This window comes from Zootoca vivipara, chromosome 15 (assembly GCF_965207765.1).
Source record: "Zootoca vivipara chromosome 15, rZooViv2.hap1.1, whole genome shotgun sequence".
Lineage (NCBI taxonomy): Eukaryota > Metazoa > Chordata > Lepidosauria > Squamata > Lacertidae > Zootoca > Zootoca vivipara.
This window is the reverse complement of record NC_142598.1, coordinates 9,753,274-9,768,807: the sequence shown is the minus strand read 5'-3', so window position 1 is coordinate 9,768,807 and position 15,534 is coordinate 9,753,274. Positions and strand designations below refer to the sequence as shown.

General features: G+C 44.7%; 1 protein-coding gene across 4 annotated transcripts; it reads right to left on the bottom strand.

The window, feature by feature from the left end:
• Positions 1-783: 783 nt before the first annotated feature.
• On the bottom strand, positions 784-12,445 carry ECSIT (ECSIT signaling integrator). Of its 4 annotated transcripts, none has more exons than XM_035097146.3 (8): positions 12,387-12,445; positions 11,269-11,479; positions 9,869-10,286; positions 8,097-8,320; positions 6,831-6,888; positions 3,856-4,004; positions 2,476-2,578; positions 784-1,756 (listed from the first exon to the last, which is right to left on the bottom strand). In XM_035097146.3, the coding sequence occupies exons 2-8, from the start codon at positions 11,464-11,466 to the stop codon at positions 1,533-1,535; spliced, it is 1,374 nt and encodes a 457-aa protein (XP_034953037.3). In that variant the 5' UTR covers positions 11,467-11,479; positions 12,387-12,445; the 3' UTR covers positions 784-1,532. The 4 variants fall into 4 exon arrangements, with proteins under 4 accessions (XP_034953037.3, XP_088514466.1, XP_034953038.3 ...); XM_088658340.1 differs by having other exon boundaries at positions 12,352-12,423; XM_035097147.3 differs by having other exon boundaries at positions 12,378-12,423.
• Between the last annotated feature and the right edge of the window lie 3,089 nt (positions 12,446-15,534).

Sequence of the window (15,534 nt, the reverse complement as noted above, 5' to 3'; positions counted from 1 at the left end):
GGGTTGGAAGGGACCCCGTGGGTCATCTAGTCCAACCCCCTTACAGAGTGTTTGTTGTGGGGGAGGAAGGGAAAGGGAAAGGAGACTGTTAGCTGCTTTGAGACTACTCCTTAGGGTAGTGATAAAGCAGGATATCAAATCCAAACTCTTCTTCTTCTTCTCTTTAAAAACCTCCCAATGAAGGAGAGTGCCCCACCTTCCTAGGGAGCTGATCAGGGCTTGCTGATCAGAAGGTCAGCGGTTCGAATCCCTGCGACGGGGTGAGCTCCCGTTGCTCGGTCTCAGCTCCTGCCAACCTAGCAGTTCGAAAGCACGTCAAAGTGCAAGTAGATAAATAGGAACCGCTACAGCGGGAAGGTAAACAGCGTTTCCATGTGCTGCTCTGGTTTGCCAGAAGCGGCTTTGTCATGCTGGCCACATGACCTGGAAGCTGTACGCTGGCTCCCTCGGCCAATAATGCGAGATGAGCACGCAACCCCAGAGTCGGTCACGACTGGACCTAATGGCCAGGGGTCCCTTTACCTTTACCTTTACTGTTTAAATACAGCATCCCTGTCAAACAGCCAACATGCAGGGTAGTGAAGAAATGCCACCAGAGCTTCAACTCTAGCTGAAGAGAGACACGGAGAGACAGCAGGACAAAATGGGTGTTTACAGACTTTTTAGAGGGCGCTCCCCACTTTACACAATTTCACTTATGCGTGTTGGGGCTCAGAACATAGCCCCTGCGTTAAGTGGGAGTGATGCCTGTATTAAAGCTTTAAATTAAATTCTACACACACATGACATTCAACTTTCTTTTTTAATGGTAGCATACATTACACAAAGGCAATGGTACTGGGAGGGAGGTACAAAAGCAGCATCACATCAGGAAAAAAAAAACCCACAGACTTTTTATCCTTACCACTGACCAACTGTTCAGGCTGTCTTAAGTGTATTGGGCGCCGTGGCGCAATGATCCCTCCCAGCGCCCCTTGCGCTCCAGCATCAGATCAATGAGAGGAAGAAAAGCTCAGTTCATCTAACTGCCAGGGCTGCAGTGATAGGAAGTGAAGAATTGTAGTCAAAGAATGGAGGCTGTGCCACTGAAAACGCTGCTATGAAATCATCAGGAAGAACTCAAGGAAAGTGGATTTCTAAAAAGAAAACGCCACAGAAGGGAACATAGGGAAGCTCACTGCAGCCTCTCAGACAATTGAAAGAACAGCAGTGATTTTTAAAGGTATCAATTCTTGATCTTAAAGTTTATCTGGGGGAAGTGTTGTCCAAAAGGAGATGCAACATTTCTCTGCTGCTGTTATAGCAAAGGCGTCAACTCTGTCCACAGGTGTTCAATGTTAAGTGTTGCAGCTGAGAGAAGAGGTGCTTTGTTGAAGAACAGGTGCTCTCAATACACCAAGCAATCAAGACTGAACCCAAAATTCCTCTGATCATTTATAGGAATGATTGCACTAGCATCCTGGGATTTAAAGCACAAGCATGAAGTTCTACTCAATAAATTAAAGACCTCTGTTGAAAACTAAAACATGTGCTCAAAGATCTCTGTTGAGGCGTTGAGCTTCTGCCGTCTCCTCTTCACTATCGTCGTCCAAGTTGGTGCCTGACTGTAGCTCCCGGGGCCCAGGGGTGAGACGGAACACGACCGGCGTCTGACGCAAAACTGGGTTTGTTTTCTGAAGACCCACAATCCACTTGGCCAAGGTGGCCTGGTCTCCTGCCCCTGCCATACACATGGCAAATACGGGGCCCTCTTCAACTACAGGGAAAGCACAAAGAACAGCGTCATTATTTTGAAACAGCAAAAGAAAAAAAGAAGTGAAAGCAATGAATCTCAGCAGTGATCTTGCATACATTTTGTAGAATGAGAAGCCCTGCTCAGCAACCAAATGTGAGACTCCAAACATCCCTAGGTCTGCTCTTTATCCAGCCACTGCCCAATCAAAGACTGTAGCTGGAAGTGTAGCCTCCTGCAGTGCCACGTGCAAGGGAGTCTGTGCAGAATTTGACCCCGTGTTTTCATCAGAGCCAACATAGATGAGCAGTTGAGCAACTTCAACAGAATACAAAAGGGAGGAATTTGCACGGCTAGCAATAGCTCCTGTTTTCAAGTCTACCACCTCCCAATCAACACCATGTTCCAAGATAATCTCAGAGGATGTCGGCAACATAAGCTAAAGGTGCCCATTGAACAAATTCATGGAAAGCACGGCTAGCTGTGATGGTGTTGCAGGTAGTATGCCACTGAATGCCAGTTGCTAGGACTCACAAGTAGGAAGAGTGGTATTGCATCTCTTCCTACTTGCAGTAAGCATCTCATTAAGTCATTGTGTGAACAGATGAGCTTCTGGTCTGATCCAGCAGGGCAAATTCTTATGGAATGGCCCAGATTGTCTCCTGTTACCCTGGAGCACTTCTGCCACATTAATGATAAAAAAAGAATACAGTACCCACAAAAATGACAGGAACAGCAAGTACCTTCATCTATGTCAAATTCGTAATCATCCGAAAGATCCCGTTCCAGATCAATATCTAGGTACATAGGGTAGTAGAAATTCCTTTCTGGGTCAATCACTTCGTCCTTTTGTGAAAAGAAGCAGGGGGAGAGAGACTGTATTACTTCCACAGCCAACAAAATGACCTAGCTGCAAATAACACTAGCCCTGGCGTTTTGAATTAGCACCCACACCCCAACACGACATATTCCCTAGAAGAGCAAGATCAGGCCTACTTGTGTAGAAGAGGAGGAGTTTGGATTTGATACCCCGCTTTATCACTACCCGAAGGAGTCTCAAAGCGGCTAACAATCTCCTTCCTCACCCTGTGAGATGAGTGGGGCTGAGAGACTTCAAAGAAGTGTGACTGGCCCAAGGTCACCCAGCAGCTGCATGTGGAGGAGCAGAGACTCGAACCCGGTTCCCCAGATTACGAGCCTACCGCTCTTAACCACTACACCACACTGGCTCTCTGTATACCATATCCATGCACAGCAGATGCTTCTGAGGTTACCACAGTGCAGTTAAGAGTGATATGTTTCTTTCTCATTCACTTCCAATGGTCAACTTGCCCAGCCCAAACCTTACTGACTTGCAGTGCTTGAACTGTCCTTGCTGAAGCTTGTCTAACTCCTCAAATATGCTCTCTCAGTATTCTGTATTATGAGGGGAGGGAATCTTCCTGCATTAAGCAAGCAGCAACTCCCCATTTGCTTTCTCTAGATCACAAGATTTCCCCTTGTTAAACTAAGTTTGCAAAGTCAGGCTCCTTGTTCCTCTTCTGCTCCCGCAAGTGGAAACCCTCCTTTCTCCGCACAGCCAAGATTTCTCTGGATGCCCAGCTCTCTGTTCCTTCCTGCTGCTATATGCACTAACACTCTTGGCTGTACTTGCTCCAATGCATATTCAATGCACATTCCACCATGCAGTGAACACAAACGTAGAGATGGCTGATTAAACAGGACTAGAATTAGTACAGTATTTGTTTAATGTGTTCCATTTCTGAAAAGTCCCACTGACTATCTTGTCTGGTTCCTTAAATTCAGCAAAAGTACCCAATACCCAATTTCCTTTAAAGATGCCTCAAGTGAGAATTACAACCATTTCTTAAATCCTTTCTAAGTTGCAGAAAGTCTAAAGCACTAGGAATATATTATCCATTTTAAATGCTCTGAATCACCAACCTCCCCAACCCACAGACATACCACCATCTCTCCCCAAGAAACAACATAGAAATAGTACTATCCCAACTCAGTTTTCCCAAGGCAAGTTCCTTTTCTGCTGAAGCACTTCAGCATAGTGATTTTATAAGTCCTCCAACAGGCCTTCAAAGGGGAGTTGGGAGAAAGGACAGGCCATTTACCCTTTCTTCTCGAGGCAACAGCTCTGCCCTGAGCACATAGTAATAAACACATGTCTCCTTCAGCCACAAGCGGAAGGGGCCTTCAACAAAAACAGGCCTGTCTGTATTGTGGTGAGCCAGGAGCGATTGCTGGTCAGGGCTCTGGATTCCTAAAAGGGGCAAAGTATAGATAAAGGAAAAGGTTATAAACCAATGGTTAGGTATCACAGTCATATCAAAAATAATGCTTGAAAAGGACATGGTTTCACTGGAGGGAAAGGTGGGTCTGCAATGCTCTCTCTCTTTGGCGATCACTCGTAGCAGAGTAAGATTGTCTTCCATAAACACGGTTTTAGCAATGGGTCTGTAAGTGACTGTGGAGGCCAATTCTGGATCCACACGTCCTTCCACAGTGGGGACACTGGTTTCCAGGCGGGAGTTGATCACGGTGTGGATTTGCCAAGCGTGCCTTTCTCTTAGGACGTTTCTCCCTTGCATCCTGAGATCGAGTGTCTTCAAAGCCCATGACACCTTTGGTAAAGGCTGTTCTCCAGTTGGAGCGCTCGCAGGCCAGTGTTTCCCAGTTGTCAGTGTTTATACTACATTTTTTTAAAGATTTGCCTTGAGACAGCCTTTAAACCTCTTTTGTTGACCACCAGCGTTACGCTTTCCATTTTTAAGTTCGGAATAGAGTAGTTGCTTTGGAAGACGATCATCAGGCATCTGCACAACATGACCAGTCCAACAAAGTTGATGTTGAAGAATCATTGCTTCAACACTGGTGATCTTTGCTTCTTCCAGTACACAGATATTAGTTCTCCCATCTCCCCAAGTGATGTGTAAACTTTTTTGGAGACACCGTTGATGGAATCTTTCGAGGAGTTGGAGATGGCACATCTGTTATGAACTACTAAACAATAGCAAAGAGTCACCGCATGGCTTTTTTTTCTCTGATGAAGAATGGAAAGCAGGGAGGTGGAAGCAGAAGCCAAAAAACTTGGGCAGGACTCCTACAGGTCAAAGGGTGGGATTTCTAGACCCAGGATTCTTAAAACTATTTCCACCAATAACCAAATGCTGGGCCCATCCCTCCATTCGTGGCTCTTTACCATGCTTGCTGTTACTAAAGTATTCTGGTAGGCCAAGTATTGTAGTTTGAAGAAATTTTGTAAACTTAATTTTTTTCTCCTTAACATGCACTTTTGCAATAGAATGAAAGAACAATATCCCCATCTCTCCCCCCCCCCCGAACTGTAAGATGTCTATGGCAAAAATGTCTCTCACCAAACGTAAACGAACTGTGAAAAAGGCTATGAATTGAAAGTGGAGACAACAGAGCCACTGTTCCCTGTTTATCAGTTTGCTTTGTTACACAAAAAACCCCAATAAAAACTAATTTAAAAACACACACAGAACTTTTGCCATCACACAAAATTTTGTATTCACTTGGGTTTTTGTTCCTAGTTCAGTGGGAGAAGAGAGGTCGCCGAGACAGCTAAAAAGCTTAGAAGGATTTCCCCAAGTGTTAAGTTGTCCAATGTCATAGCAGTAAGAAGTGGAGACATGGGATGCATGTAAATGACGATAATCTTCTATGACGACCATCTTGGCTGTGAGACTTGGAATGCCTGCTCCCTGCCTTGCTGGCCTTTTCCCACCTGGTCTGGGAGGGTGTGGCCTTGACTCCAGCTACAAAAGCTGAGGTTGATGAAGAGGCCAGAGACCCTCTTGACTGTCTCTCAGGTCATTGAGCCTGAGCTTCCACAGACACCATCAACCATGGACCTCCATTGGCAGGAATGGCAGCAACAGCCGCAGCTATGTTCTGTGCTTATGATAATACTTTATTCTCTTGCTAATTATGCTGTTTTCAATGTGCATTTTATATCTGATTTCCTTTGATGTTTTCTTTTGAAATGTTTAAGATAAAAAAAATTTGTTAACTTTGCAGCATTAAATGTGCATTCTGTAGTTGACCTCTTTTGTAATGTTTTATTTGAAAATTTTAAGATAATATTTTAGTTTCCTGTTAAATTATGTTGCTTTGAATGTGCACTTCACTTTCTTCAGTAATGTTTTATTCTGGATTGTTTTATTTGATGTTTTAATGTAGGCTGCAAACTGCTGAGATTTTTTAAAAAACTATAATAAAGTGATATAGAAATGAAATAAATAATGATAATTCTAAAGTTGATTTATTCCCCTCCCAAGCTTTGGAATTGCATGCCCATCAAGATACAGAAGTCACTCCAAGGGAGGGAGGGGGCTGAAATAGACCTTAATGTATTAAATTTGAAGATGTTGAAATCGAATATATGGATATTTTGGGGTATGAAAAATTGGCTTTGGAAAAAATATATAAGTAAAGGGGTTTAGTTGTTAGAGGTGTGTGTTTTTAACAAGTACTGATATATGTTTAAATGATTATTATTGATAAATGCTCAAGATATAAGAATTGATAGATGATTTAAGAAATATTGAGAAGTGTTTTAAGATAAATGAAAATTGCATGATTTAGCTATAATAACAAACTCAATGAGAGGGATGTGAGTAAGTCCATAAAGTTACGAAACAAGATTAAGATGTTATATATTTTTCGTTTTTTTTCTTTTTCTTTTTTATTGTTTTCGCTCTTCTTTGATGTATTTTCTGTATGTTGCTTTAAAATGAATAAAAAATATTATTTTATTTTTTTTAAAAGATACAGAAGTCACTCAGTGCATAAAATGATACCACACAGCCCCAAGGAGTCAAGTGAGAGTCTGTATGAAGACAACAGGCAACACTTTGGGCCAGGCCACCCTTTGTTCCATTCTGAGTTAAAGATTAGGATAGCATAATTCACACCAGAAATACCTGCTCTTCACAGCCCTGTTCAACCGAAGCATACCATAGCCCTATGACTGCATCCATTTCTGCCTCCTTTATAGCTTGCCTGCTCCAGAACACAGCGATTATGCACTCAACATAAAGGAATAATGCAAAGGATTAAGTACCTACAATATGCGGGTGGTCAATTGTTTTTCCAGAGTCCAAAATCTCCGAATGATGCAGCTGAAAACATCAAGATAGCTTTATTATTAATTGGCCATTTCCTCCCCAAGCCAAGAACCCCCCCCCCCTCAAACCAGGAATTATACAAACAGTCACTGCTCTAACAAATCAAGTCTTTAACAGCCAAACCCCAAGCTTACGCGTTCTAAATTAACAGACATTTTTTAAACTTCCAATTCTGCAGTCAAGAGGAGGAAGGGAATTCAGCCGCCTATCCAGCAGGATTACAGCCAGGTGTTTTGCGGTTGGGGATGTGGAAATATCAGCGGAGTGGGTGAGGCATATACTATGGTGGCGCTTCCAAGTCAGTATGAAACAGGCAAAGCTAAAAACGCACATCATCTAATGTGTTTAAAAATAAAACAAAACATTAATTTAATTTATATACTGCCCCTCATCAAGAGATCCCAGGGCAGTTCACAGAATAAAATACAGAGCTATATAATTAAATTTAACTTTTTTAAAAAATAATAATCGGTGCCTAAGACTTTAGTTTCTTGACGCTCATTGAATGCAGCAGGTTTATTTCTTACTAAGAAACCAGGGAAAGAGGAATACTGGCTTCATGGCTTTCCTTATCCCTTTTGTAAGCAGACTGACAAGAAACTTTTTTTAAAAAAAAATGAAACCACAAACATTCTCACACAACTCCTTTGGGAATCTGTGCAAAACATTAAGAGGAACGTGCTTCAAATAAAAGGTGTAAACTAGAGAAAGCCTAACCAACCCTTTTGAAATAACGTGTTCAAGTCTCACTGGTTTCAATGTGATGCAAACACACAGGATTTTTTTTTCCCCCGGGAGGGAGAAACAAGACAGACTCCTTCGCCAAGATACTTTTTTGCAAATGCTTCCTGAATATTTTTCAAATTTAGTGCCCAAAGGGCTGGACCTGGCATTGTTAGCCTGGTAGACCACAAATGCCAAAGGTCTGCCCGAGTTTGAGGAATCCAGCTGCAGAGAAAGAGATGGGGATGTACTTGTTACAAAACGCCAAGATCCCTACTCGCAAGATTCTGTGTTTTCTTGTTACAGAATTAGGAGGCACTGGCGCACAATTATAGGGACACCTCATCCAAAGGCACCGGTGCTGGAAAGAGATGAGCTGATACAGCTTTTCGTTCTTCCTTAGCAATGCTATCATCATTTCAGGCTCCAGAGCAGAGGATCTCTTGCACTGCCAGGATCTCAAGAGTGCCTCAGCCTACCTGATATACGGTAACCTTCCCATCCAAGTCAGCTGCAATTCTCTGCAGGCCCAGCCTTGCCAGGTCAACAGGGTCCTCTGGCAGAGGATCTGGAACTGGGTGAGGATTGATATGCTTGAATTTAGGAAACCAGTACATGATCCTTTGGTATTTCCTCACAGGGTGGCTCTTGTCCCCAAAGATCTGGAAGAGCAGAAACTTGGTCTCCTTGTTCGGCATGATACCTTCAGAGCAAGAGGAAAGACAAGCCTGTGATGAGTGTGGCAGGAACTCCTTTCCCCACTCACTAAATATGACTCCCAAGTGCCTGGACCTCGGACTGGAGGCTGTACTTAGCGATTCAGTGGGGGACCATTTCAATTGGTGAAGCTGCAACTTAAGGGCACATGCTGTATCCTGCTTGGTCCTTCAGAGGTCACTATGGGACACAAGTGCCACTTCCCCACCACTCGCGCCCCATAATGTTCCAGTTCCACACATTAACACAGGCATCCCCAAACTTCAGCCCTCCAGATGTTTTGGACTACAATTCGCATCATCCCTGACCACTGGTCCTGTTAGCTAGGGATCTATGGAAGTTGTAGGCCAAAACATCTGGAGGGCCGCAGTTTGGGGATGCCTGCATTAACACTATAAAGAATTACACTGGGCCATGTGTGGTTTCCATACCATCCCACTATGTTGTCCATAATCCCTCCAAAGTATAAAGATGGGACTCCTTGAAGTGAAGGGAAATCTCTCTGTTAAGTTCTCCAGCTATGTTTGTTCGGATGGCAGGGTTTTGACACTAGTTCAGCAGGCTCTGCTAATTATTTAGAAAACCTATGCGGCATTTTAAAAATATTTATGATCACCCTAGCCTGATGGAAAGGTCCATGCTTTCCTCATTTAAGGGACTTATATGTCCTCACCATCCCTGACGTTTCCAGCCAGAACGCAGCACACAACCGCTCACGTCGCTTACAATTGCCGCTTACAATCTCGGGCCCGCACTTCGTTCTGACGGGTGAGTGATTTTTGGCATCTCCCCCACCCCCCAACAATCAAGTGGCCAATAGCCGCTTAAGAACTCAGGCTTGTGCTTCATTCCGGCGGATGAGCAATTTTTGGCATTGGCCGCTTGATTGTTTGGGGGGGGATGCCGAAAATCGCTCACCTGTCGGAACAAAGTGCGAGCCCTAGATGTAAGCAGCAATTGTTAGCGACGCAAGTGGTTGTGTGCTGTGTTCTAGCAGGTGAGCGATTTTCGGCACCCCCCCACCCACCCCAAACAATCAAGCGGCCAATCGCCGCTTACAATCTTGGGCTTGCACCAAAAAACCATTCGTGCACACACCCCCTCAGCACTACCCGTGTATAAGACGAGCCTAAATTTTGAACCTCATTTTTTGGGTCAAAAAAGCTAGTCTTATACACAGAAAAATATGGTAAATAAAATCCAAGTACCACCAAAAATAATACTGCTTTGCTAACCAGATAATTCTCAGGAGTAACAAGAAGAAACTAGATGAGGAGATAATTGTTTCTTTTATAGGACAAGTAAAAGGTAGCTTTGAGATGTGCATAATCATCATAAATACAGAATGTCTATATAACTTAAAATGTGTATCCCTTCACTAATAGCTCCCTTCCCACAATGTGTTGACAATATTTGAGATTCCTGCAGCACAAAACTATTGCCGAGTTCTTCAGCTAACACTCCTAGGAGTCTCAAACGCTGATCACAGCACAAACACACCCCTTGGAAACGACTGACCCTCTTGCATGCCTACCATAGGTCTCCATCTGCTCAAGCAACTGGACACCACACTCCTGTTGTCGAGGGTAGTGGTTGAACATCCTCTGGATGAAATTGCGAGGGACAAATACTTCCTTGGGGAAGACGTCCAAGATTTTGTTGTAGACATTAATGTCCTTCTCTACCCCATACTCTGGCATCTTCTTCAGCGCTGCATAGATGAATTCCACGTGACCCCTGCGGCGAATGTCCCGCTTGCAGAAGATGTCCACAGCTTCCTGAAACGTGGCTTTGGTTTTTGCAGTTACAGCGGTTCTCTCAAAGATATCTTCAACAGTCACCAAGGCTCGTTGGGTGAATTCTTTGGCATTGTCTCCATCGCCCTTTGGAGGGGTGGTAGTGCCAAGTGCTGTGCTTACCTGGATGCTCCTCGCAGTACCCAACCTGGAGTTCTAAGAAAGAGAAACAAACAAAGGGCTTAGCTTAGCCACACTTACCTTTCCTCCATGCTTTCCAGGCACGATCTATGCTTTAAAGTTCCCATGTCTGAGTGCTCCTCTTTTTTTTTTTGCTTTGCTCTGGAGCCTTCCCTGTGAAAATCCACTCTTTACCACTGAACCAGAGCAAACAGCAATCCACAGTAAACCTGAATTGCTGTTTGCTGTGCTTCAGCGCAAAAACAAAACTATACCGTGATAAATCCCTGAAACGAGATACTGATAAAGTGAATGATATTAAAACTAAACCAATAATTGTTCAAAAAAACAAAATTAGCTTAAATCTCCCAAAAGAAACCTTGATATAGAAAAAACATAAATTTCTCAAAGAAACCTCTAAATAAAGTAAACCTTGACGAGGTGCCGGCTGAGTGACTCGTTTCACTGGAAAATCTCTTATCTGTTTCCTCAGAAGGAAAATATTTAGGGGCTGGGGTTTTCTTATCAAAATCTAGACAGGAACTGTAGACTCTGAAAAGAACTGAAAGCTACACCGCAGTCTGGGGTAAAATTCCCCAAAATAAGACTCTAGTTTTGTTTAAACCAAAGGTTAGCTAAATCCTATGAGACAGTTCAAATAATGAATATCATAGCTATTTGAAAAAGATTTGGTAGAGGGCTGTAAAAGCTCTCCTAGTTGTGATGTTATAACGCTATTGCTAAGACTGCTTCAGCTTTAAAGAGTGAGCTTTAGTGGGAAAACCTCCAGGGCAGAAAAAAAGAGCACTCAGAAACTGAGCTTAAAAGTGCAGATCTGTGTCTGGAAAGCGTGGACAAAAGGGAAGTGTGGATAAGTCCAAAGAATTATGAGTCAGGAAACTTCACAGAATGACAGGCATCAGACCCCAAACAAATTAACCCAGAACCTTGGAACAGGCACAGATTTCTGTGAATCTGAAGTATAAGGCAAAAGAGAACTGCTTAGATACATTTTTACCTGGAGACAGTCGCTTCTCAGCAGCTGGCGGAGATCCCTCTTAGAAGTAGCCTTCATCAGCAGAGTGCCCCTTCCTGCAGAGAGCTTCTGGGCCAGCAGTAACGTCCACAAGCAGTTCATGGCGGCAGCCTGTCTTTCCCGAACTGGGTAGCAAAATACAGCAAAATGCTGCTTCCGGCAAAAGGCTACAGCCCACATCCATCAGCTACACCTGAAATGCAGAGTTTGGAAAGGACAGAAATCTGCTCAGTGTCAGAGATTGTAGGATAAGAAAGTTACTGGGATATTAACTTTATTTTACTCTCATTTACCAGTTACAGAGCTAGACTACATTCTGTTATGACTTTCCCACCTGATATGCATCCCTCTTTAAACATGCCACGTGTAGTTAGCTTGATATGTTAGGCACCTAACTAGAAGACAGCTGGAATTCATTTGTATACTATACGCATTCAAAGCTAACTGGGGCAAATTTATTTATTTACCTTGCTACCTCCCCTCCCCTCCCCTCCCCTCCCGAGAGGAGCCACAGGGCGTTCACAGACCAAGTTTGATAATATGAGGACGCAACCAAGCGGACAGGCATATTCAAAGACAGTTAAATAGCTCCTACTATTATCATTACCCTTCCATTTACAGGTCAGTATAAACACAGCCTCCCACAACTTTGGGTTCCCCACCTGTCCTCGGATGACAGCTCCCACCATCCCTGACTATCCTGCTCTCTGGGGGTGATGCGAGTTGGTAGCCCAAAACCACTTGGAGGAGTGGAGGACGACCCCAAGGTTGAGAAAGGCTGGTCTTCACTTGTGCAAGGCAATCGACCACTATTCTCATTTTAAAAACCGGGGTATTGAGACTTGAGGTCAGTTTCTGCGGGAGGGCTGCCACATACGAGTTGGGTTCGAAGCCGCTGCAACACACGTGATCACAACCACGTGTTTGACATTCACACATTACTTTAAAACAAAACAACAACAACCCTGCAATGACAAGGTAGGACATAATCTATGGGGGTAACCGCCGCGGGTGTCAACTATTCGGAGCTTCCAGCTTTCTCCTTCCCCGGAGCCATCCACCTACCCAGAAGCCCCTCACCCACAACTGACCTCCCTTACCGGGGCAGCGCCATCTTGAAACCTCTCCGCGTGACGTAAGCTTCGCAAGCTGCCCAATCAGCAGGAGAGGGCGGGGCCTCGCCTTCAAGCTCCTCCCAGAACGAAGCGGCTGGTTCGCGGCGCATCAGAGGCGAGCGAGGGAGCGAGCGCGGCGAAATATGGGGTTCCTTAGGACCTGCGCGATCGGCGGTGCTGCCCCGCGCGCCGTACCCGAAGGGATCCCATTCAGCTACGGCAGATACATCTACGCCTTTCCCGCAAGGTGCATGCAAGGCAGGAAACCAGCAGATCGATGCCGGGTTAGAGATGGGGGGGGGGAAGACGTCCCCAGTGCTGGTCGGTCCCACGCTATTTTGCGCCCTAGTCCAGGCTAACTATTTGCACGCACACGAACTTCACCCCCCCCCAAATGGCTAACTTCAATTTCTAAAAGCAGGTATCCTGTAAGGGGGGGGGGGGAGACGACAAGCACGAAACTGGAAAGCTCCCCACTTACTTTAAATTGCAATCACAGCTTAAGTATTGCAACGATCTTTGATTACCTTTGATTACCTTTCTCAAAAACAAAAGAAAACGTTTTCGCGCGCAATCTTGCGAATGTTAGTGTTGAAGTGCAAAGTCTCTGAAAAGTTCTGATTCCAGGCACATCAAAATCTCGCTTTGCGGGCGTTTCCCATTGCAAATTTTGTCACCGATTCCTTCAGGTGTGTTCCTTCCTTCCTAGGGTATGTTCAAGTTCTCCAAGCCAGCTAGTCTCTTTTGCAACATTGTTGAGCGTATATAAGTTTTATACCCCCCAGCTGAGAAATGGATACTCAAACTGGGTTACAAGCTGACACCCCAAAACCCAACTTTGTATGATATAAAACACTTCTCCGGAAAAGGGTCTCTCTCTTTTTTTTTAAAAAAAGGACCATTCCTTTCTCTCATTTGTTAAGTTATTTTGGCCATTGAGGCAGGGCTGGCCTAATACATTTTGGCACCTGAGGTGAACGAACATTGGCCCTACCACCACCAACAGGGAAGAAGGGGTGACTGAAGATCTACACCAGGAATAAAGGGCAATACAAATAAATATATAAAAAAACTAGCTGGCCCTGCCATGCGTTGCTGTGGCTTAGTCTGTGAAATGGACCCTCAGAGTTCCTCTTCAAACCCCCCTGTAGGCCCCCCTGTGGTTTAGTCTGTGAAATGGGTCCTCAGAGTCCCCCTTCAGACTCCCCTGTAGGCCCCACTGTGGGTCAGTTTGTTAAATGGTCCCTCAGAGTCCCCCTTCAGACTCCTCTGTAGGCCCCACTGGGCTGTTTTGTGTCGGTGGGGAGATCTCTGCGGAGGGCAAGGATTGTGGATCGGGTAGGATGGTGAAGGCCGAGACCTATGGGGGGGATCTTTGGGGAGTGGGGGAATCTCTGGGGTAGGTACCTCCGTGGCGGGAGGGGGTCCTTGAGGAGCAGGCTACTGTTGGGGTGGCCTGGTCCCTGGCAGAGATCTGTTCTCTGGGGTGGGCTGTGTCCTGGCATGGTGGGGTGGATGGAGAGTAGCAGTTATTTTGCCAGTGGGCGGGATTTTGGCAGTATGTTGGATTTTGATTGGTGGGGTGGATGGGGAGTAGGCGGCATTTTGGCAGTATGTTGGATGTTGTTTGTTGGATGTCCACTAGAGGGGGCACTTTTTTGTATACAAATCCAGGTTTCTACGTGTGTATGGACAATGTAAGTGGATAGAGACACTCTCACATGCGCTCCCGATGTTGTGGGCAAATTTGAGGACGGTAAGCGGTTGTGGAGAAAGGTTCGTTGGAACAAACATGCACCCTCTACATTTATATATATATATATATATAGAGAGAGAGAGAGAGAGAGAGAGAGAGAGAGAGATTTAAAAATGTCCAGTAGCACCTTAGAGACCAACTAAGTTTGTTCTTGGTATGAGCTTTCGTGTGCATGCAGGGAGGTGCCCTTAGAGGAAGTGAGCAGCGATAGCTGAGCCGCTTATATGGCCGGTGATCGGTGCCTTCGTTTCCCCATGGCAAGAGTGCCAGCTAGGCACTGCGACTGTGGGTGCCCAGGACACCGAAATTTGTGGATGCCCAGCCCCTTCATGGGGAATTTTGTGGGTGTTCAGGCACCCAATGCCCCGTGGGCTGAGGTGGCAGGGGTGCTTGGGAGAGCCTGAGGGCGCATTTGGCACAGGGGAGGGGGGCTTGTTCATGTACTCCTTAAGCTTTCACCTTGAAATATAAGCACGTTTTAATGACACAAACTTGCATGGAGTAGGGGCCCACTTTGTCAGCATGTTCTGACAATTGATAAATCTGCATCCTGTATATAATAAAATCCCCCACGACAGCCAGTGTGGTGAGCCAGTGTAGTGTTGGACTAGGACCTGGGAGAGAGACCCGGGTTCAAATCCGCTCAGCCCCAGGGAAGCTTCCTGGGTGACTTTGGGCCTGTCACTCACTTCTCAGCCCGAACTACTTCACAGGGTTGCCTTGAGGATAAAATGGGGAGGAGCAGGAGAAGGACTATGTCTGCCACCTTGAGTTTCTTGGTGGAAAGGTAATTTAGTACAGTATGTAAATAAATAGACAGATAAATCCCTGAGGGATGGGGAGTCTAGGTATGAGCAGAGGGCAACACAATGCATTACAAGCCCGTTCCTTAAAATTGCTACTTATGCTATTTTAAACATCCTTTCCCATTCATTATCTATCATTTCAATTCATTACTGTATATATCATTTTATCATTTGAAAAACAAACCCAAAACCTTCTTTTTGGGAATTATAGGGACAGAACTACCAAAACTGTATATAAACTTATTCATGTACAGAGGCAAGAATGTTACTTGCCCCAAAACAGAAAGAAGCAGAAGTCCCAGTAAAGGAAGAATGGATATAAAACTAATGGAATATGCAGAAATGGCAAAACTTACTAGAAGAATAAGAAATCAAGATAACACACCTTTTGATATAAAAGAATGGAAATGGTTTATTGAATACAGATAAATTGTAAGCAGATAACATTGGCAGGATTACTGGCAGTTTGAAAAGAGTATAGTTAAAGTACATAGATGAGTAAGTGAGCAAATTAACTTGAATATGCAGAAGATATTAAAAATAAATTTAAGGAACCGCAGAAAGAGGGGGG

Bases quoted from the DNA above. Each gene is read 5' to 3' on its own strand.
- ECSIT (XM_035097146.3), bottom strand. From the start codon at position 11,466: ATGTGGGCTGTAGCCTTTTGCCGGAAGCAGCATTTTGCTGTATTTTGC. The intron at 6,889-8,096 runs GTAGGCTGAGGC...TGATGTTTTCAG, and splicing joins GGAAGGTTACCGTATATCAG to CTGCATCATTCGGAGATTTT. The intron at 4,005-6,830 runs GTACTTAATCCT...TGCCCCTTTTAG, and splicing joins TGACCACCCGCATATTGTAG to GAATCCAGAGCCCTGACCAG.